This window comes from Podarcis vaucheri (genome assembly GCF_965113315.1).
Source record: "Podarcis vaucheri genome assembly, chromosome: 13".
In the NCBI taxonomy this organism is placed as follows: Eukaryota; Metazoa; Chordata; class Lepidosauria; order Squamata; family Lacertidae; genus Podarcis; species Podarcis vaucheri.
The window spans coordinates 38,826,950-38,848,982 of record NC_138751.1 but is presented as its reverse complement, the minus strand read 5'-3'; the positions used below and the strand labels follow the sequence as shown (position 1 = coordinate 38,848,982).

General features: G+C 47.2%; 1 protein-coding gene across 2 annotated transcripts; it reads right to left on the bottom strand.

The window, feature by feature from the left end:
* Positions 1-104: 104 nt before the first annotated feature.
* Positions 105-21,814, bottom strand: PNKP (polynucleotide kinase 3'-phosphatase). 2 transcript variants are annotated; one of them, XM_082194375.1, is made up of 17 exons: positions 21,702-21,814; positions 20,864-21,003; positions 17,731-17,777; positions 17,128-17,577; positions 16,271-16,350; positions 13,639-13,696; positions 13,414-13,521; positions 12,062-12,133; positions 11,110-11,158; positions 10,166-10,236; positions 8,227-8,319; positions 5,419-5,515; positions 3,063-3,124; positions 2,821-2,930; positions 2,630-2,717; positions 1,296-1,357; positions 105-473 (listed from the first exon to the last, which is right to left on the bottom strand). In XM_082194375.1, coding segments are annotated over exons 1-17 (1,710 nt in total). In that variant the 5' UTR covers positions 21,704-21,814; the 3' UTR covers positions 105-352. The 2 variants fall into 2 exon arrangements, with proteins under 2 accessions (XP_082050501.1, XP_082050500.1); XM_082194374.1 differs by having other exon boundaries at positions 21,522-21,745.
* Between the last annotated feature and the right edge of the window lie 219 nt (positions 21,815-22,033).

The following is a 22,033-nucleotide window of genomic DNA, read 5'->3' as shown; positions in this document are numbered from 1 at the left end:
AGAATTGTTTCCAAAAACAAGTCTTAATGTAAATTCCCCATTCTGGCTTTATTTGGGTGACAAAGAGGCCTATAGCTCTCACCTGAAAAATAAGAGGACAACTGTTTGGGTTCCAAAACTTTATTTCTCATGGTTTCTAAAATGCCTTTTCACAGGGGAAAAGGGAATCCTATTATACAGTCTCCACTCCCATTTTCAAACAGCCTGAGGGCGTTCTATAGCCCAAAGTGAGGGTCCCCTTTGACCAGCAGGGGGAGCCATCACACTTCATAAGTATACCTTTCTTTGGCAACAGAGAGGTACATTTCGGAAAAAAAGGCTCTGTCAGATGGGTGCAAAGAGCAGGACAGTGTCATCCCTCAGAAAATTGCAGGTAAAGTGACTCTAGTTGAGAATCTGCAAACTGAGGTACAAAGTGAATCTTGAGGATTTCAGAGAAACCCTCGTCCAACGATGGTGCCACAAACTTATTCCTAGCAAAGAGAGAGAGACAGCTTTAAGTGACATTTCAGAGATGCAGCCTATTCAGTCCTCAGCCTATTTTCTGGAACTAAGTTAGCGTTAAGTACATATATTTTTACTTGGGTGTTTTATGGCGAAACTTAGAAGTGAAAATGGATGTGGGGAGAAGTGTCTAATCCCCCACAGTTCATCTCGGGGTTGAAGTTCAAAACAGGCCATTTCCCCTTTCCCCCCACACCTTGAGAGCTAGTAGTTCACTTGTTTTTACCAAGTGAGAGCTGGGTGACGGGGACATGCAATATTTGTGCATAACAAACACAACAAAATATAGTTTGTTCAACGCAAGTGTACAATTCTGCTTTCTTCATTCTTTAGCGGGTGCCGGCTAGGTGCCAAAGAAATCAGGGTGGCGGTACAGAAACAGACTTCCCCATCAGTGGCCGGACCTACATTTGGGGCCCCCCCCCCGAAGCTTGAACTGTTATGGGGGGCCGGCCTCGCAACCAGCAACGAGGTCTGGGCAACCACCACTGCTATCTTCTTCAATGGGGTTGTTCCACAACAGATCGCCAAACCTTTACAATATCTGTGCTACTGACTCTCAAAACTTTGGGACTGCTGAAGAATATACAACTAAAAATCAAATTGAGTTGTGCGACTCAGATTGGGTCTACTAGAAATGTTAAGCAACGTGGCCTAAAGTCGCTTATGGGGCCACTGGGATGAGCGCCCCCAAAGCTTAAGATTCATCACTTTCATAGGAGCTGCCCCCTTTTCCCCTCCCCATGCCACTACAAGCTTCCCTCCCTTCTATAAGTAATGCAGAAACTCACTTATAGCTGTTCAGGACGATATCATTCACGGGCACATGCCCCTTTTCCGTCATTTCCCGGAACTGAAATGAAGAAGAAAAAGAGGTTGCTCTCTAGTCATTCTGGGGGCTGCTTATTTGAACAGGACGTGGGGATGTTCCCCTTGGGGGCAAGCTGGCTGGTGTCAGAGCATGAAGAAACAAGGAGGATCCACTTCAGAAGTGCTTCGCACAGCACACAGTTAGTCTGCACTGGCCAATAGCCTACAGAGCTATCAAAGAGGACTGGGTAAGTTTGTGAAGGATGTGCTTTGATTATTAGGCACAACAGAAAGACAGAAGAAAACAAAACAAAACACAGGGGAGGCAGCACTAACTGGAAAGGGACAAAGGGAAACTCCAGGAGCTTGGGGGCACATGTCACGCAGCAATCTATTTAAAACGTGTCCTGTCCCTTCCACAACACATCAGAGTAAACAAAATTCCAGACTTCACTTTCAAAGGAGTTTTGACTACAGTCGTACCTTGGTTCTCAAATGCCTTATGACTCAAAACGTTTTGGCTCCTGGGTGCCACAAACCCGGAAGAGTGTTCCGGTTTGTGAACGTTTTTCAGAAGCTGAACATCCGACGCAGCTTCAAACTGAGTGCAGGAAGCTCCTGCAGCCAATCGGAAGCCGCGTCTTTGTTTTCAAAAGTTGGACGGACTTCCGGAACGGGTTCCGTTCGATAACCAAGGTACGACTGTATAAGATATGGCGGGTTAAGAATGCTGTACATCACTTCTGAGACAGACCATTCATAAACAGAAGAGGTACACATCACAGTCTTAGGTTGCTGAGTTAGAGCAGGGATGAAATAACTTTGGCAATGGACCACATGCCAGTGATGTGCCAGAAATGGGTGCTCCCTGCATGTCACATGACATTAGGTCGAGGCTCGCAGATGCCTCAACCCATAACAATTTGGAAATGCAGCGGCTCAAATCCAGCCATCTCTCCTAAATCCCAGGGCTCTCATTTACTAAACTATTGACACTGTCCATCAGGGCACTTCTCCAAAGACAGGTGGCTCGTTTCAGGGCTCCCTAACAAACCAAGGTCTCCCATGGGTCACTTTGTGGTACAGCTCTCAGAGAAGTAGGCATCATCTCCAGCTCTGGGAAGGGGCAGCCTGGCAGTTTGGCTAATGATAAGGCTGACTATACGAGAGAGACAGAGAAATCCTTTTGCAGTCTTGATTTATTTCTCCAGAACGGGGGTGAAAGCAGAAGAGTGGGGAACATGAGTGATCTGATCCCTCCTCTGGAGAAAAAGAGGCAGAAGCTTTTTGGTAACTTTCCTAACAAGCTACTCACTCTGTTGTTGTGCTTGGCTTGTTCCAACGAAGCAGTGAACAGGAAACAGCGGCAGGGAACGCCGGCTTCCTTGGCGCACTCAATATACCTGGTGGGGGGGAAAGGGCACAATGGTTTTTTAGAGAACTTTGGAAGCCTCCTGCCTGCTGGATGAGCAACATCACCACATCTGGTGACCAGAGAAGCCTCACCTGGATCTTGATTCCAAGTCCGGATTGGTGTTGTCCACTATTACGCTCTTCCCTGTCTGCAGTGCTGCTTGGCATGTAGCCACACACTTCTGCCATGAGCCAAGTGTGTCCTGTAAAGGGGAGTGGGAGAAGATGGGTTACAAGAGAAGAGAGGAGGGAGAAGAGGAGGAGGAGGAGGAAGAAGAAGACAGGCAGGGCCATCCTCAAGGCTTACTCCCAGGCAGCCGCTGTCTCCTACTTACCCGGTTGGCATAGGCGTAACCAGCAGAGGCCAAATGTCGCTTCAAAAAAGTTGACTTGCCAGCTGGAGCGAGAAAAGACGACGGTGTTAAAAGCAGTGTTAGAATCTGAGATATGAAAGCTAGGAGCTAAATGGCACCTTAAGCCAAGGTTGTGGCCGCAACAACGGAATGTCCAGGTGCACTTTTTTTTAATAACAAGCATACATAGCTGAAAATGAATGAACTGCAGCTAAAATATTATGTTCGTTTTTTCACATGGTCTAGTCCTCCTTCCCCTGCCCACCCCCTAATATTCTTAAGAGGGTCTCTTCTCCAATCTTCAGAGAGTGGCTGGAAGTGGGGAGGCAGAAAAAGGTCCTCCTTTCCTTCCACTCTGCAGTTTTAATCTGAAATCTTAGGCGCAGTACTAAGAAGCTCAAAAACTGCTCGCGCTAATGAAATTCCCTGTCCAAAATGCGCCGAGAGCAATGGGAGTTTCGAACTCTGGTTAAAAGATAAAACAGGGCAGAGCAGTGTTTCCCAGGCATTTTGACCCAACGTCAGTTGTGGCACCGTACACTTTGCTAGAAATATTTGCATCCATCTCAAAGGTCCCTGTTGCAGACACAGCTTTGATACTCTGCTCCCTTCATTGTCCTTACAAAATCCTATCACAAGGCCCTCCTTTTCTTTCTGAACTAGCCGATTTCTCTGCCTTACGACTACTGGAAGTGCCCACCAGAGAAAAGAGAAACTGCTTCAGCCTTAAGCTACCTTGCTCTTTTCAGAGAAGTGCATACTTGAACAGCTTTAAAATATGAATTTGTGAAAGGCTATAGAATTTTAGAATTGTATAGTTGGAAGTTCATCAACCACCTACAATTCAGGAATCCTGCTGAAAACTGTCCTTGGATAGGCTTGAACCACCAACCTTCTGGTTAACAGCCAGACACCAATGGCTACTAACCCAGTGTTCTGCTTCCGTTGTCAGGGGAAGTTTGCTTCTGAATACCAGTTTCTAGAAACTACAGAGGGGAGAAAGCTGCTCTTGTGCTCAGGTCCTGCTTACGGGTTTCCTGCAGGCACCTGGGTTGGCCACTGTGAAAGCAGGATGCTGGACTAAGTAGACCACTGGCCTGATCCAATGTCAGGGACCGTGTTGCGGGGGGCTGCACTGAGGCGCCTCCCCCTCCCCCTGCTCCTGTTCCAGATCCTGAATCTTCGCAGGAGCAGAAGGACAGTATAGATTTGGAACAACGGTTTGCAGAGGGGCATAGTTCAGAAGGCAGAAGCTGGGAAATACTGGATGGGGGACAGCTAAGAAAAGAAACACTGGAAGGGGGAAGGTTAACAGATTCACAGTCTCTAGACAGCATTCCTCCACCGCCCTCCCCAAAGTCGAGAAGGGCTCAGAAAGTGTCAGAACAGAAAGCACAGAGGGGACAAGCTCAGATTATGAGACGTAGAAGTGACATAGGTTCATAGAGACCGAAGGGGGTGGGCTCTGTAATTGGGAGCACCACCATGACTAGGAGATGTGTTCTTTGTTCTCTCGCTGTGATTATTAAAGTTTCCAACTGGAAAGAAGACTCCTTTTCCTTTGTTCTGCTTATCTATTGCCATGGGGGAGGAAGCTGGTTCCCTGAAGCCTGACATCCAATTGGGCTGTTGGGAAACGTGCCTTATTTCACAATTCTACTGCTCTGTAGCATAAGCCTCTCTAGCAAAAGCACAGCCCCATCATTCCGAGCCTAATTCCCCCAGCCTTTTGACCAGGGGTAGGCAACCTAAGGCCCGGGGGCCGGATGCAGCCCAATCACCTTCTAAATCCGGCCCACGGACGGTCCGGGAATCAGCGTGTTTGTACACAAGTAGAATGTGTGCTTTTATATAAAATGCATCTCTGGGTTATTTGTGGGGCCTGCCTGGCGTTTCCACATGAATAGAATGTGTGCTTTTATATAAAATGCATCTCTGGGTTATTTGTGGGGCCTGCCTGGCGTTTCCACATGAATAGAATGTGTACTTTTATATAAAATGCATCTCTGGGTTATTTGTGGGGCACAGGAATTCATTTATATATTTTTTCAAAATATAGTCCGGCCCCCCACAAGGTCTGAGGGACGGTGGACCGGCCCATGGCTGAAAAATGTTGCTGACCCCTGCTTTTGACTAACCAAGGGAGAAAAAACGCCTGACAAACAGTTCTGGGTTTACCTAGCAAAAAAGCTAAGCTCCAGTTGGGAACTGAAGCGCATGGAAACTCCCCAGGGAAGGGCATCTGTTGCCCATGTACATTTTCTGAGACTGGAGGAACCTTTTGCACAAAGTTTTAGAAAACGAAGCTTGGATAAGGAAGGTTTGAACGGCCACTCACCAGCAGGGAAGCCAACAGCTACAACCACCTCTGGGGAGGAAGAGGTCAGGCAAGCGTCTGGAGGATCATAGAGCTGTGCCTTGGGGTCCAGCGTTCGCTGTGTTAAGAGGAGACAATAATGGCAAATGTATGAATATACTGTATTTTTTGCTCCACAAGATGCACCTGACCATAAGACGCACCTAGTTTTTAGAGGGGGAATGGAAGAAAAAAAAAATTCTTTAAAGGGAGCGCTGAGCAGAAGAAGAAGAAGAAGAAGAAGAAGAGTTTGGATTTGATATCCCGCCTTTCACTCCCCTTCAGGAGTCTCAAAGCGGCTAACATTCTCCTTTCCCTTCCTCCCCCACAACAAACACTCTGTGGGGTGAGTGGGGCTGAGAGACTTCATAGAAGTGTGACTGGCCCAAGGTCACCCAGCAGCTGCATGTGGAGGAGCGGAGACACGAACCCGGTTCACCAGATTACGAGTCTACAGCTCTTAACCACTACACCACACTGGCTCTACACCCCAGGTTCTGCTCAGCGCTCCCTTTAGAGCAGGGGTGTCAAACTCAAATTCATCGGGGGCCGCATCAGCAGTTTGGTCACCCTCAAAGGGCCGGTTGTATCTGTAGGACTATGTGTCCAGCGACACGGAAGTGGTTTCCTGAATGCACGTAAAGTGGAGGTTTCCTGTGTAGAACGGCCGGCGCCGCTAGAGGGCAGACGTTCTCTGGCTTGTAGGCTGCCGCGCATGCGCTGAAGAGATGGCTTTCTTGTGTCCAAAAAAAGAGAGCAAGAATAAAAGGTTAAGGCTGGCGGCCGCCGGCGGCTACACGGGCCACATGACGAGGTCTGGCGGGCCGGATTTGGCCCGCGGGCCTTGTGTTTGACACCCGTGCTTTAGAGAGCTGCGTGGAGTGTGTGTGCGGCACTTGCAGGCTTTTCCCCAAGAGCCGCACACACGCTCCACGCGGCTCTTTAAAGGGAGCCCAGCTCTTGCGGGCTTTTCCAGGAGGTGGGAGAAGGGACTGAGGGGCTCCAGCAAGAGCCGCACGCTCTTTAAAGGGTGTGTGAAGCCTCCTCAGGGCAGCAGGATGAAGGCTCCCCGTGCCCTGAAGAGGCTTCGTGTGGCTAAGCCAGAAGCTAGAACAGCGAGAGGGAGCGCTGCGCAGTGATCCCTCTCGCTCTTCTGGCTTCTGGGATAGCTGCGCAGCCTGCATTCGCTCCATAAGACGCACACACATTTCCCCTTACTTTTAGGAAGGGAAAAGTGCGTCTTATAGAGCGAAAAATACGGTAACAGACACAAGAGACTCAGACATTGTATGTAATAGTGTTAGGCAAGTCGGTCAGCTGTGCCTATTAAACTCTCTGCTTTTGCAGATCTCGCCGGGCTCAATTTCAGTGGGGGCAGAGAAAAGGGGGGAAATGCACACTCTAAATTGGAATAAGGTGCTAAAATAATGCGACTGTAAAACTCTGCAAGAATAGCCAGGTGACTACGTGCAGGTTTTCTGAGCAAAAAATAAACAAATCACAGTTGCTGACTCAAAAGCTGCTTAACTGACTAGCAGGCAAGCCCCCTGCTCAGCCACAGTTTAGGATAAAGTTCTGGTCCTGCCACCCACATGGCTTTCCTTTTTTAAATGGCCTTCTGAGTAGGCAGAGAACATGCTGGCACGCAACACTTTTTTTGCCTTCAGCTTCCCACAAATCTTGGAAGTGGGGAACCACAAGCGGCAAGAGGCAAACCTTTCCAGTAACTTTCTTTGGAGGTTTATTAAAGGCGATCTTTTGTTCAGCAATCATTCCCCCTGCTCCCGCCACTTGTCCCCCATAAAGAGGACCTGGGTTCAGTCATATTTTTGAGCAAAGATGCCCTAGAGTAGGAGCGAGGAACCCGTAACCCTCCAGATGTTGGTGAACTAAACTGCTATAGTCCCTGACCATTGACTGGCCCTGTTAGATGGGGGTGATGGGAGGTGGAGTCCAATAATATGCAGAGGGCCAGAGGTTTCCCCATCCCAGGGCTAAGAGACTGCTGGCGAGAATCCAAAATCCCCCAATTTGAATCTCACCCTCTGCCATGAGCTCACTAGGTGGTTCCAGGGAAACCCATTCTCTGTCAGACTCAAAAGCCCCCTCTCCTCCAAATACCAACCTGCAAAGATTGTTTTGCAGATCACATAATAATAATAATAATAATAATAATAATAATAATAATAATAATAATTTATTTATATCCTGCCCTCCCCAGCCGAAGCCGGGCTCAGAGCAGCTAACAACAGTAAAAATAACACAGTTTACATAAAATCATAATCATTTAATTGAAATACATTCTAAAATCAATTCATTCTAAAATCAATTCAGACTCAAATTAAAGGTAAAGGGACCCCTGACCATTAGGTCCAGCCGTGACTGACTCTGGGGTTGCGGCGCTCATCTCGCTTTATTGGCCGAGGGAGCCAGCGTACAGCTTCCGGGTCATGTGGCCAGCATGACTAAGCCGCTTCTGGCGAACCAGAGCAGCGCACGGAAACACCCTTTACCTTCCCACAGGAGCGGTACCTATTTATCTACTTGCACTCTGACGCGCTTTTGAACTGCTAGGTTGGCAGGAGCTGGGACTGAGAAACGGGAGCTCACCCCGTCGTGGGGATTCGAACCGCCGACCTTCTGATCAGCAAGTCCTAGGCTCTGTGGTTTAACCCACATCCCGCATCCCTTTCAGAGTCAAATTAATGGCATGCAAAAAGGCAACACCTGGTTCTATATGAACGGAAACCAAAAGCGAGCCCAGCTCTAAAATAAAAAGAAATCATTCACCGGATCAAAGTTGGGGAGTGCAAACGGTGGCTCTTTCCAGCCCAGGAAATACACTTCGGGGGTGCGGAAGGGAAGCCCAGCATTCAGAGCGAACTGTGAGGACGGGCAGAAGGAAGAGCTGTTAACGTGGGGAAAGGAGCCAAGGAAAAGTGTGAGCTGATGAGAACGGCTTGTACTCTTGGCAGCCAGAACGCACACACTCCGTGGCCACAACAAAAGTACACCCAGTACGTGCAATTTGCTTCTCGGCCTGTTCGTCTTGTGTCATTTGCTTCCAAATTCGCCTAAGGCTTTGAAATCCTCTGTCTAGGATTGAGAGAACGAGGAGAATGAGAATAAAATACTCCAGATAGGTGTGCCACCAGGAAGGGATAAGGGGCACTGAAGCTCTGTCTTTGCTTCCCTTCTTAGTCCCCTGCTGACTTCTAAGATTTCGCTGCCTACACATTTTCAGGTCTGCCCCGCCCCACTCTGCACCATGAGGGCTAGAAACTCGTTTCAAAAAGAGAAAGCAGAGATTCTCAGGCCCGTGAGTTCCTTACCATACACAAATCAAGCACATCTAAAACATCTGGTGCACAACTGGTTACCGAAGGCAGCAGTAGCGCATGTATGCTGGTTGGCTAGTAGCTGGCTGCTAGGTGCTTGATGTGGGCTGCCGATACCAGCCCAGATTTTTGTGTAGAAAGCACATCAGTACAACTTTTTCCCTTTTTCCAGCTCAAACACTTCACTGCAAGGCACCACTTCCTCAAATAGCCAAAACCAGGGGTCAGCAAACTTTTCCAGCTGGGGGCCAGTCCACTGTCCCTCAGACCTTGTGGAGGGCCGGACTATATTTTTTTGGGGGGGGGGAATTCCTATGCCCCACAAATAACCCAGAGATGCATTTTAAATAAAAGGGCACATTCTACTCATGTAAAAAGACGTTGATTCCTGGATCGTCCGCTGGCCCGATTTAGAAGGCGATTGGGCAGGATCCGGCCCCCAAGCCTAAGTTTGCCTACCCATGGCCAAAACATTCCTAAGACTAGTGATGTGAGGTTTCCAAATTATCTGTGGGATTTGAGGACATCAAGAAAGGTGGTAGAGGGAGAAAATGAGGTGAAAGGCCATGGTTTCAACCCCCCCTCCCTAGATTTCAGTGGAGGACTATGAAAACCTGCCACCTTGAACTTTTGAAGGAGAGGTGGGATAGAAATGTTTTAAATACACAAAAAGTTTGCTTTTATTTATTTTTTTAAAAAAGGAGGAATTCCATGAGTGCTAGAAACTTGGCTTTTGACTGAATGCTGATACAGTGGTACCTCAGGTTATACACGCTTCAGGTTACAGACGCTTCAGGTTACAGACTCCGGTAACCCAGAAATAGTGCTTCAGGTTAAGAACTTTGCTTCAGGATGAGAAAAGAAATCATGCTCTGGCAGCGCGGTGGCCCCATTAGCTAAAGTGGTGCTTCAGGTTAAGAACAGTTTCAGGTTAAGTACGGACCTCCAGAACGAATTAAGTACTTAACCTGAGGTACCACTGTATTCTAAGGATGCTAGAGGGCAAGTTCTGTGTATCTAGTATTTACCTGGGTACAAAATACAGTCCTGAACAGCATTTCCATGACAGCAATCACATCTTGCCTAAGTAGAAACAGGAGGGACCCTTTGGTCAACGTTGACAACCAGGTTGATGGCAATGACTGTTCTGCACTGTTCACACTTGTTTCAATTATGCTTTCTGCACGCCGCCCTGATATTGCAGCATATAAATGGCAGTATGTAAATTCTTTTTTGAAATAATAAAAAAAAACCCTGGCGGAAGAGAAGAGGGGGAATAGTGGGTGCTAAACCAGAGCAGTTGTTCTTTAATCCAGGGTGGCCAAATTTTCTGTTTCGTGGTTAAGGGAAACTGAAGGAGAAGACAGGAAAGAGAAGAATTGATTGCGTACCAAGCGGTCGCTGCATGAAAAATCCTTCTTCTTGTGTCCCGGGGCCCAGTTTGGTGGTCGCCCAGCTGCATCTATGGACAGAAAGGAGCTATGAAAACACATCCAGCAGCACAAGGTGGAAAACTCAACGGATCATTGCTAACGCTCACAACTGGGGCATGTAAATTCGGAGTAGGGGAAGCGCAGAAACAACTTTGCCTGCAGTGAAGATGCACAAGCCTGAAATTGTTCCTCGCTCCCACCAAATGAAGGTACTAAGCAAATTGCACCCATTCTCTCATTATACAGTGGTACCTCGAGTTACATATGCTTCAGGTTACAGACTCCGCTAACCCAGAGAACTGCTTCAGGATGAGAACAGAAATCGGGCTCCTGCGGCGCGGCGGCAGCGGGAGGCCCCTTTAGCTAAAGTGGTGCTTCAGGTTAAGGATAGTTTCAGGTTAAGAACAGACCTCCAGAACGAATTAAGTATTTAACCCGAGGTACCACTGTACTGTGAATAGCATCCCATAGCACTGGAGTGGGGGGTGTGGCCCTCGGCCTAATTTCATGCGGCCCTCTGTGTGTTCTTGATCTCCGGGCTGCCTACAAATCGCCAGTGTGGCGAAGCGGTTAAGAGCGTTGGACTAGGGCCTGGGAGACAGGAGTTCAAATCTCCGCTCTACTATGGGTGATCTTGGGGAGCCACCATCTCTTAGCCTAACCCATCTCGCACGGTTGTTTGTTGCGATGGGGAAGAGAAGGAGGGGAACCAGTCACACCATCTTGAGACCTTGCAAGATGAAGACGGTATATAAATGTAATTAATAAAACGAGCACAAGAGGTTGGGTTTGTGCAGAGAGTGAGAAATGGAACTGAGCAACACTGCAGCCTCTGCGCTCTATTTCCCCGTGAGTGCCACCAGTTCTTAGGATTCCCAGCTCAGCCTGAGTGTTTTACTCACCTCCAACATAGACGCTTTGCTGCAAAGAGACTTCTAGGCCACCGTTTGCCTTGGAAGAAAGTTTGGGAATGAGGGGTGGGAAGTCAAGACTTGTAGTGATACAGATCTCTCTCTCTCTCTCTCTCCTTCCCACCCCTCTGCACCCCTGTACCTTCCTCCTTTCCTTTCAAATTCACATGCTGCCTTTCTACATTGCGATACACAAGGCGGATGAGAAAATCCACAACAAAGACCACCCCCTACACACACAACCCGTAACAATCTGATCCAGCCACACTGGGAAAAATGCGACCTTTAAAACTTAAACCGATTAAAGTAACCTTCAGCAACCTACAGTGGTACCTTGGTTGTCGAACTTAATCCGTTCTGGGAGACCGTTCACAAACCAAGGCGTGGCTTCCGATTGGCTGCAGTAGTTCCCTGCGCTCAATCGGAAGCCATGGAATCCCTGTCGGATGTTCAGCTTCCAAAAAACGTTCACAAACCGGAACAGTTACTTCTGGGTTTGTGGCGTTTGGGAGCTGATTTGTTCAGGAGCCAAGCCGTTCGACAACCAATGTACCACTGTACAGTGGTACCTCGGGTTACATATGCTTCAGGTTACATATACTTCAGGTTACAGACTCCGCTGACCCAGAAATATTACCTCGGGTTAAGAACTTTGCTTCAGGATGAGAACAGAAATTGGGCAGCGGCGGCACAGCGGCAGCAGGAGGCCCCATTAGCTAAAGTGGTGCTTCAGGTTAAGAACAATTTCAGGTTAAGAACAGACCTCCGGAACGAATTAAGTTCTTAACCCGAGGTACCACTGTATTTGAAATATGAGGCACGGTGGAATCAAAATAAGCGGATGGCGGAAAATTCGCTCCCAACCAATCACAATGCAAAATGACGGAAAAGTACGGAAAATAAAACTAACAGCAAAGTCACAATACGTGAAGTCTCAAGTCACCTTCTTGCACAGGTGTTCCCACATGCCAAGGACAGGTTTGCGGTAAACGCCAGAAGCAGTCGCCACGAAGACCTGGGAGGAGAAGGATGGCAGCAGGGTGAGATTGTCCCAGCCTTGTCCAGATAAAAAACATCCTGGCGTTTTATTTTCATAGTGTTTTCAATCTCTCCTTCCCTTCCTTGATCAAACATCTCTGGGCCAAAGTCTGGGGTGTCTCTACTGACACCCGGAAACTTTGGCTGAGCCCCATCCCGTGCCCAATGGGGGACGAGGCGAGATATATTAAACTGGCTGGAGAATGAGAAATGGGAACAGTTCACCGTTTCGAATTCTGCATCGCCTTGATCTTTGCGCATGGCTGCAAATCCCTGGAAACTACAGCAGAACCGCAACTGAGGGACTTGGGCTTGGGAATGAGATCTTTTCTCCCCTAATTGCAAATTTGGGGGGGCTGGGATGGGCAGAGAAGAGAAGGAGAGATTAGGGAGGAGAGAGAGAGAGAGAGAAAGAAAGAGAAAGAAAGAAAGAAAGAAAGAGTGCACTGTGGGAGAGGAGGTTTAAATAGTTAGCTCAGCTGGTAGAGCATGAGACTCTTAATCTCAGGGTTGTGAGTTTGAGCCCCACCATGGGAAGATTCCTGCATCGCAGGGAGTTGGACTAGATGACCCTCGTGGTCTCTTCCAAGTCTACAATTCTACGATTCTATGGCTGCTCTGTGAATGTTGGGGAGAGCATGTGGATGCACGTATGTGTGTGGATTAACTGTTTATGTCACTTCCTGTTTATGTCACTTCCTGTCCACTGCTAGGACGTGGCCCCTGGGCAGTTACCCACAAGGCCCTTGGGAGCCCCCAAAGCCCTTCACCTGTTTTTAACTCTTTCAGCTTCATTTCCTCTTTCTCTCTCTCTCTTAAAAGTTTTTATTTATACTTTTCGAGTTTATACGTTTCATTAGTTTGACAATCAATTTAACATTTCAAAATTTGACTTCCTTCCCCCCACCCTCTTTCTACAGTTCCTTAATTTATTTTTTTAATATCTTCTGCATATCCAAATTCATTTAATTTGCTCATTTAATTATCTACCTTAAATATACACTCTTATGAAACTGCCGGTTATGACAATAATCCTGCTAATGTTTCTATCTGTTTGCAATTTATCCGTAAATATTCAATAAATCATTTCTATTCTTCCTCTTCCTCCCTCACAAAGCCACCCTTTTCTGTTCTGCAGGTGGCACTTATACCATAAAATGTTTGCTTCCAAACCCACTCCACTTTCCCTGCTCAGTGGGCAACTTCCCTTTCGCAAAGCATTCTGGGAGATACACCGTCCTCCCTGCCCCGACTCACCTGCAGCGGGATGCCAAGCCGCTCCACCACTGCTTCCACCTTGGCTTTGAAAACTTCAGGCCTGAGGCGCCCGCGACTGATGCCCATCTGGTTGGTAAAGATCACAACCTGCCCAGTTGGGGGAGTGGGGAAGAGAGGGCAGAGATGCAGGAGAGAAGAACACAGAGGTGAGAAGAGGAGAGGAGAAGCTGGAGCGAGTAACATGGTTTGGGGAAGGTGCATTACCTTGTACCCCTCACTCTGAAGCTGCTTCAGCTTGCGGGGAACCTCGGGGTACAGGATTCTGCAAAACAGAAAGGGGTGAAGGGCAATGACTGAGTGGTGATCTCCCTAACTGTAGTGATCAGGTGGGATTGCTATGAGGAATTGTAACAAATATAGAGTAAGTCATCTGTGTCAGCTATGAAAGCATTGCATTGACTGGGTTTAAACTATTTTGATATGATACTTGATCAATCCACACCTCTGCATTCCTGTTCCATTTCTCTTTCTTGACAAGTCACGTACACAGACAGGTAGGCGTCCTTGGTCATCAAAGACAGTGGGCAGTTTCTTTGCTGTAGCTTTTCTGATATGTTAATCTTAGGGCCAGGAAATAGGTTTCACATGAAGGTGATAATGATCGCTGTCCTTCTTATCATGTGTATTGATTGTTTATGACCTCCAGGATTGCTGAATGCACTCCTTTGTAGTTTTCATTCATTTACTCCAAAAGTATGCATGCTTAACTAGTGTTTGTAGGTGAACTTTGTCCCCACGTGGGGTTTGTTGAAATGCTCAGAAGAAATCTGATTGGTTCTTACGAACACCCTGTAAGAAGCTCTTTTGTGAATAAAACAACCTGGGCCAGGGGCTGGAGACAGAGATTATTATACGGACCCTTCCCAGAGTCTTGCTGGTTCAAGCCTCTGTGTGTATTCTTATTAATCAGAGTTCAATCCTTCCTTTACTTTGAGAACGCGTCACCTAACCCAGGCAGCCTGTGATGCCCCAGGGGTTGCTGGATACCAATTCCCACAACAAATATTACAAGCAACACGAAGACCAGTATACTAGATAGCACTGCAATTCTTATTCCATGATATACATGATTTAGTACAACAAAAACAAAGTAATAGATGCATATCCTCATGACGACTGCTCTATGTGCATTTTTCTAATCTATGGGTTGTACTGAAGAAGATTCCAGTCAGAACAGTGAATTATGGTGCTGGAGGAGACTCTTGAGAGTCCCACGGACTGCAAGAAGAACAAACCTATCCATTCTGAAGGAAATCAACCCTGAGTGCTCACTGGAAGGACAGATCCTGAAGCTGAGGCTCCAATACTTTGGCCACCTCATGAGAAGAGAAGACTCCCTGGAAAAGACCCTGATGTTGGGAAAGATGGAGAGCACAAGGAGAAGGGGATGACAGAGGACGAGATGGTTGGAAGGTGTTCTCGAGGCTACCAGCATGAGTTTGACCAAACTGCGGGAGGCAGTGGAAGACAGAAGTGCCTGGCGTGCTCTGGTCCATGGGGTCACGAAGAGTCGGACACAACTAAACGACTAAACAACAACAGCAACACTTCGGCACCATGAATGCCTAAAAATGTTTTACCGCTTAGCCCACAGGATAGCATCTATTCCTTTGTTTCAACTATAGACTTATTATACTTTCAACGACTTTCAAAGTTTGACAGACGTGTGCTCATTTGATTTCAAATATATTAGAGAATTTACAAGTGTACATATTCTGTTTTTGTTGTACTAAATCATGTATATCACGCAATAAGAATTGCAGTGCTATCTAGTATACTGGTCTTCGTGTTGCTTGTATTGTTTGTTGTGTTAAGTTTGCAACACAGGGGTTTGTTGTTCTGTATTGATGGATACCAACTCCCATCAGCCTCAGCCAGCCTGGCCATTTAGGGATGATGGGAGTTGTAGTCCAACTCTGTCTAGAACAGAGCTTCCCAAACTTGGGTCTCCAGCTGTTTTTGGACTACAGTTCCCATCATCCCTTACCACTTGTCCTGCTAGCTAGGGATGATGGGAGTTGTAGTCCAAAAAAACAGCCGGAGGCCCAAGTTTGATCCCAATACTGATGGCACGTTGCTATGGATGACATTAGAGTGCAAAGCACAACCCTGAAACACCAGCACAAGCCTCCGTTTCAGTGCCTTCGTCCTACAAAAGCCTGATCTCACTCTTATAGAATCACAGGAATGTAGAGTTGGAAGGGAACCCCAAGGATCATCCAGTCCAGCCCCCTGCAACGCAGGAATCACAACCACAACCAGGGAGCTCTTCTCACTTTCCCCCATATGAGTAGGAATATTCTCCCTTCTATTTATTACATTCCTTAGCTTGCCCTTCTTCCAAGGAAATTAAGGCAGTGTCCTCAGCTTTCCTCCCCACCCTTTATTCTTACAGCAACCCTGTAAATTAGGCCAAAGTGTGTGTGTGTGTGTGTCTGGGCTTCTTTTCATAAACCACTTTGAGGTTTTAGTACAATAAAGTGGTATATACGTGTTGTGCAATGGAATAAAATAAAGAAACGAACACAGGTCTCCCTTGTCCGAGCCCGGTGCTCTAAACACTAGGTCACAGTCTCACTTTTATTACTCCCCCTCCTGTCTTTCCTCCAAGCAGCCCATGGTGGCATATGTGGTGACTTCCCCCCCACCCAATGCCTGACCCACACATTAATTGCTGGGAGGTGCACTGGGCTGGCAGAATGAGCTTCATGGTTGTGGGGGATTTGAACCCGGGCCTCTCTGCACCTAGATCAACACAGGTTTTGCCATGGACCATGCTGTCCACCCATAATTCCCTCCACTCCCCCGCCTCCCTGGTATTTCGCCCCACTCTCACCTCCAGTCATCGGGGCTTGTAGGAAACACCTTCCCAGACTGCGTGGTGATTATGGTCCCGTCCAGATCGAAACCTGCAACCTGGGCAGAGAGGCAGAAAGAGGGCCAAGGATCACCTAGGCTGGCGTCAAGCCTCAACTTCCAACTATCCCCCAAAGCAACATTGCTTCCCCACTTCCTGGTTTAGAGTAGCCCTACCGAGATCTCTCAGGTGAGCCTGCAAAGGACAACACGTTTTAAAGGCTGCAGAATATTAATTAGCCAAAGGCCTGGTTGAAGAGTATATTGCCCAACCTGCCCAGATAATAATAATAATTTTTTTTATTTATATCCCGCCCGCCCCAGCCGAAGCCGGGCTCAGGGCGGCTAACAACAATAAAATAATACAACATTCTAATGATGATGTCCTGTAGACGTTTTACTTAAGACATTTGTATCACATCTTTCTAAAAAAAAAAGTACCCAAAGAATCTTGTGGCAAAAAGAATAAGCTACAAAATGCAATAAACAGACCTCAACGTTAACAATTAGAGTTAATTTGACAGAGAGCTGAGTTTTACTCAGTGCTGGTTATTTATCCCGTTTTACCATTTTCTGATGTTTTAATTATTTTAAGCAGGCTTTCGGCCCACGGTTCCAGGCAAGTGATGCCAAAATTTGCCCTTCTTACATTAAAGAAGGGGACAGGGTGGGGCGCAAGACGAAACCAGAACCTTTCCCCAAAGCAGCCTCCTGCCACCTGTGTCCTCCTGGTGTTTTGGACTACAATTCCCATCAGCCTCAGCTAGCACATGGCCCTAAACAACAACATGCCCACAAGAAGCAATGCTAGCGCCCACTGAGAGCTGTAGGCTTTACTTTGGCGCTGGGCACCACCCCTTTCTTTGTGAAGACCAGGAGCTTGCCATGGTCCTCCCAGGAGTCCTGAGGCTGGGGAGCCAGATGCGAGAGCTGCAGCTGCCGGGGAGGCTGGCTCTGCGCCCGCTGGGCTTGCGCTGCCGTCTCCTGCAGCTGCCTCAATTTCTCGGCCACCGAGGGGTCGACGTCGTCATCTTCCTCGTCCTCGGAAGGCGAGGAGGTCTTGGGCCGCTTGGCTGGCTGGGCCTTGCCATCCTCCTCTTTTTTCAGGGGGCGCCGGGGACTGAAGAACTCCAGCAGGGTTTGCTTTGGGGAGCGGGAATCTTCCTCGAAACGGATGCGGTAGGGATACAGCCCATTCACCAAGCACAGAGTCTCTCCCTCCTGGAGCGTGGTGCTGTCCCCACAACGCAGGTGTATCTCCTCCACCGACGTGGGGTTCACCCCTCGCTGTCAACACACCAAAATACATTAGGGGGCCCGAGTGCGACCAGACACCCAGAAGCAGCTGCTTCACCCTCCTAGGGAAACAAGGCTCCCATATGAGCAGAGCCACACACACAAGGCTCAGAATTGGGACAATCTGAACTCTCCCTGTCTTACCTGTGTGACTCGGACGGATCTATAGGCATAATTGGCCAGCAACTCCACTGCGAGGAAACAGGAAGAGAAAACAGGGCTGGTTACACCCGCAAGGCATGTCCAGAAGACCCAGATTTCACAAATGGAATCATTAATTCACAAGACTAAATCATTCTTATTTTTTTGAAAAAAGAAATTTTTATTATTATTATTGGTTTTCACATATTACTTTACAATACAGATGTACCAAAGCCAACACCATTTCCTCCCCATCCGCCCATACATTTACATTTCTATTTCCTCAATCCATCATATTATTCTTTTCTCCTTCCTCCCACTTCCCTCTGCCCCCACTTGATTTCCTCCACATTATACAATTTACAATAATCGTTGCATTCTACAAAGCCACTCTCGAATTAAAGGGGGGGTTGCGGGCTCACGCCCCCGTCTACAATCTCGCGGGGCTGGCGGGTCTCCAATCTCGCGGGTCTCAGGGATTCCCTAGTCTCATTAATATTCATCGCCCTCAGCGCCAGCCAATCGGCTGGCGCTAGGGGCGGGCTTACTAGGAGCTCTTAAGGTCAGGGCAGCCCTGGCTCGCCCCTTTTTACAATAATCGTTGCATTCTACAACCTTCTCAAATCATCTATATATTCTTATTATCTTTCCTTACTAATTTTTCTTCCATCCAGTACTTCACATTTTACTCTAGGCATATTAGCATATCTTTTTTTGAGCAATATTTTGCCATATATTCATCAAAACACAAGACTAAATCAGAACTGGAATTGGTGGTGCTGGGCTTTTTCTTTTTAAGGAGTTATGGGTGGGTGGGTGGGGAGGGAGAGGAAGGAAGGAGAAAGGAGGAAAGAGAAAATGGAGGAAGTAATAATAAAAAAGCAGTACAGTGGTACCTTGGTTGTCAAACTTAATCCATTCCAGGAGTCAGTTTGACTCCCAAAACAGTAAGAAAACTAAGGCGTGGCTTCCAATTGGCTGCAGGAGCTTCCTGCACTCAAATGAAAGCTGCGTCGGATGTTCAGCTTCTGAAAAACATTCACAAACCGGAACATTTATTTCCGGGTTTGCAGCGTTTGGGAGCCAAGCCATTCGAGAATCAAGGTACCATTGTATCAAGAAACCAGAGGGAAATTAAAATGGGTAGAAAGCAGAAATAATTCAAGATTATTGTATTCTATCTCTCTGCTGAATCCTATATTCACTCTTTTATATCATAGCCATAATAATTATTCAACAGAAATAATTACCATGGAAATTATTTAAAAAAACACACTACGGATAATGGGATGGGAAGTCGACAAAAGAAAAAAAATATTATGTACTGGAATTTTATGTGAAATTTGTGGAAATTTAATAAAACATATTATCTACAAAATGGAAAATGGGTAGAAAGCAGTGCAAAGGAAAAGGAAAGAAGGAAAGAAGGAAAGAAGGAAAGAAGGAAAGAAGGAAAGAAGGAAAGAAAGAAAGATGAAAGCCTCCCACTGGCAAAGCAGGCAAAGGGAAGGCACAAAAAACAAAGTCATTCTACTGCACTGCATGCAGAGTTCCACTGGCAAAGGTACTGCCTGCTCTCCATCCCATCGTGGCAATCATTCCATTTCCTACAGCCTGTGTTGTCAGGGTGGACCAGCTAAGAATTGGGATAACCAGCTCAGAAGCAATAAGGTGGTGAAGTGTGCATGTGTGTGTGTGTTGACAGGGTGGTGGTGGTGAGGAAAGTGCTATTGCTGCTTCCCCTTCTGGCTCGCTTTGCCCAATGACGGGGCCGGCCCCAGTGGCTGGAAAGGCATGCACAGGCATCAGGGAAAGTAGCATTTCTAGAAGCTGCAAAGGAAGGGGCAGGTATTGATCTCACTTGCATCCAGCTTTTCCCTCAAGGGTGCTCAAGGTAGAATATGTGGATTTCACGTCTCCACCACCTCCATTTTAATCTCACAACTAAGTAAGGCAAGTTCTAGGTAGGTAAGTTAATGACTGGCCCAGCAGGGATTTGAGCCCAGGTCTCCTTGACCTGTCCAGCATGGTGGACATTTACACCACACTGGCTCTCTGGAGTTCCTGATGCCTGGAAACTCTTGCAACTACTTCTCCCCCCAGGAAGTGCTCAGATTTGTCATCCGTATCTGCACTTAGTTCTGTTTTCGTTCTGTGGCTCCCGCAGAGCAGCAGACATTAAACTCATGGGGTGCAGTCAGGCAGAACAAAAAGAAAAAAACACATAACTTCACTTGGAGGAGTTCCAGGAAAGTAGAGCATTACTAATAAAGGAGTGTAGGCCAGGCCCGTCCAAGTCCCAAGAGATTGTGATCTACTCCCAGTGTAAAAAAACTGGCAGTGATCTACCAATTGTCACTGAGGATTGACCAGAATTGTTGAGCTTTCTTTGGGGAGACCAGAGCTCTTGAGCTTTTTGTGGGGAGAACACAGTTGTTGAACGTTTTTTAAGGGAGAATGAAATATTTCGCTCATCTCACACTCCACCAATAACAAACGCACACACCACTAAAGTCAATCATTGTATTCCACACTGCAATGATAAAACACCGAACTCTGCCCACTTGGTGCGACAGAGGAACAGACTGAGGGGGGCAGGAGCGGAAACATTCATTCCGAAGTTTTTCTAAGCTTGCGATCGATAAGGATCCCGCGATCGACCAGGATCACCAGGGGATCTACCTGTTGATCGTGGTCGACCAGTTGAACATGTCTGGTGTAGGCAATAGGGTCACTTGAGTTAGTCATATACCAGAAGCCTAAATATTTTTTCTCTCTCTCTTCAGGCCACACCTCACCAGGCCTACTGCTGTTTGCCTGGCTGGAATGTGTCCTTCGACTCTCTTGCTTGCCTGCATTGAGGAGTGGGAGCCTGCATGCAAACCAGCCAATTATACCTGGTTAAAATTCATATTTGTTGCTGCATCTGTTTCTGCATCTGGCCCTGCCCACTGCTGACATGCGGAATGTGGAAGGTTGTGCCCCCTGACAGTGACCCAATCAAAGGGATGAACAAGAAGGAACAATCTGTCAAATGCTGTACAAAGAATCTCAGAAAGTTCAACATTAGACAATGATTGGAGGGGATTGTACTAACAGGAAAAGAAGAATTCCTAACAAGAGAAAAATTACTCACCTTGTGTCCGGGAGCATTTTTTATCGGTGACGAGTGTCTCAGGTCCCCTGCCCAGAACCACAGTCACACCATCAGGCAGAAGAACTGGATCATGTCGCTTGTCTTGGCTGACGAGGAGGCACCGCATGGCACTGGGCAGCCTGCGGATGAAAAAGAATGGTTTGGGGGGTTTGCTTGTTTATTTGTTTTTTTTTTTAAAAAAGCTTAGAAGACTCTCACAAATCTTCCCAATTCTCAATGGTTTATCCATAATTTGGGGGGGGGGGGTAAAAGTTTCCTATTTTCCAAGAGATAATAGATACCACCCGAAAAGAAATGTGTTCCACTTGGCTCCTGAACTCCAAATGGGAGGGATATGTTAGAAATCATATATTGTTTCGAGAAGGTGAGAGAGATTGTTGAAATGAAAACAAGGGTTGGCGTGTGAGAATAGCTCTAAAAGGGCCAATAAGGAGAGGAAATCGAATATTTGAATCCCCGAGTCATGAGAGAACCTATATTTTAACTTTGGGGAGTGGCAGAGTTTAGAAGAGAGGAACATAAACCGCATCATCTCTACTGGGTGTCTTTCTGTATGGGATGTTTGTTGAGGAAGGAGACCATTTCTCACAAGGAGCCAAACTGCACCCCGCTGAAATGCATCTGAAACAGCGGGTACCTCAAAATGCCTGCCTCTTTCACAAATATAAGCTGGTACAAAAAAGAAAGAAAGGAGAATTTAGGTTTGTATTTCTCAGGGGGTCCTCCTGTCCAGACAGAGGAGTTGGCCCTCCTGCACTGAAAGAGCAAGGCCACCCCACTGCTGTTGCTACGCGCAGCAGAAGAAACCAGGACCCACATTCAGCAAGCTCGTCCCTAGGCAGGAAGTCTGAAGGAGGGCTATGACGCCTTTTCCGGTGGCCTAACCGGAAGTGTATCCAAGCCCGGGCAGCTGAAGTCGAGGCAGGACGTTGCCCTGATCCGCGAAGCACGCGCTACGGGGAATAGAGACAGGAAAATATAGAGTCACATGAAGCGTGAACTTTCGGGTTTCGTTTTGAGTTTGTTTTTTTTTAAAAAAAAGCCGGGTTTCTCTCTTGGGCGGCAGAAAGCGGCGGCGCTCTATCGTTTGTCACCTCTCAGGGTGGAATTGGAAATGAGAATGATATTCACTGCTAGAACGGCGGTGCA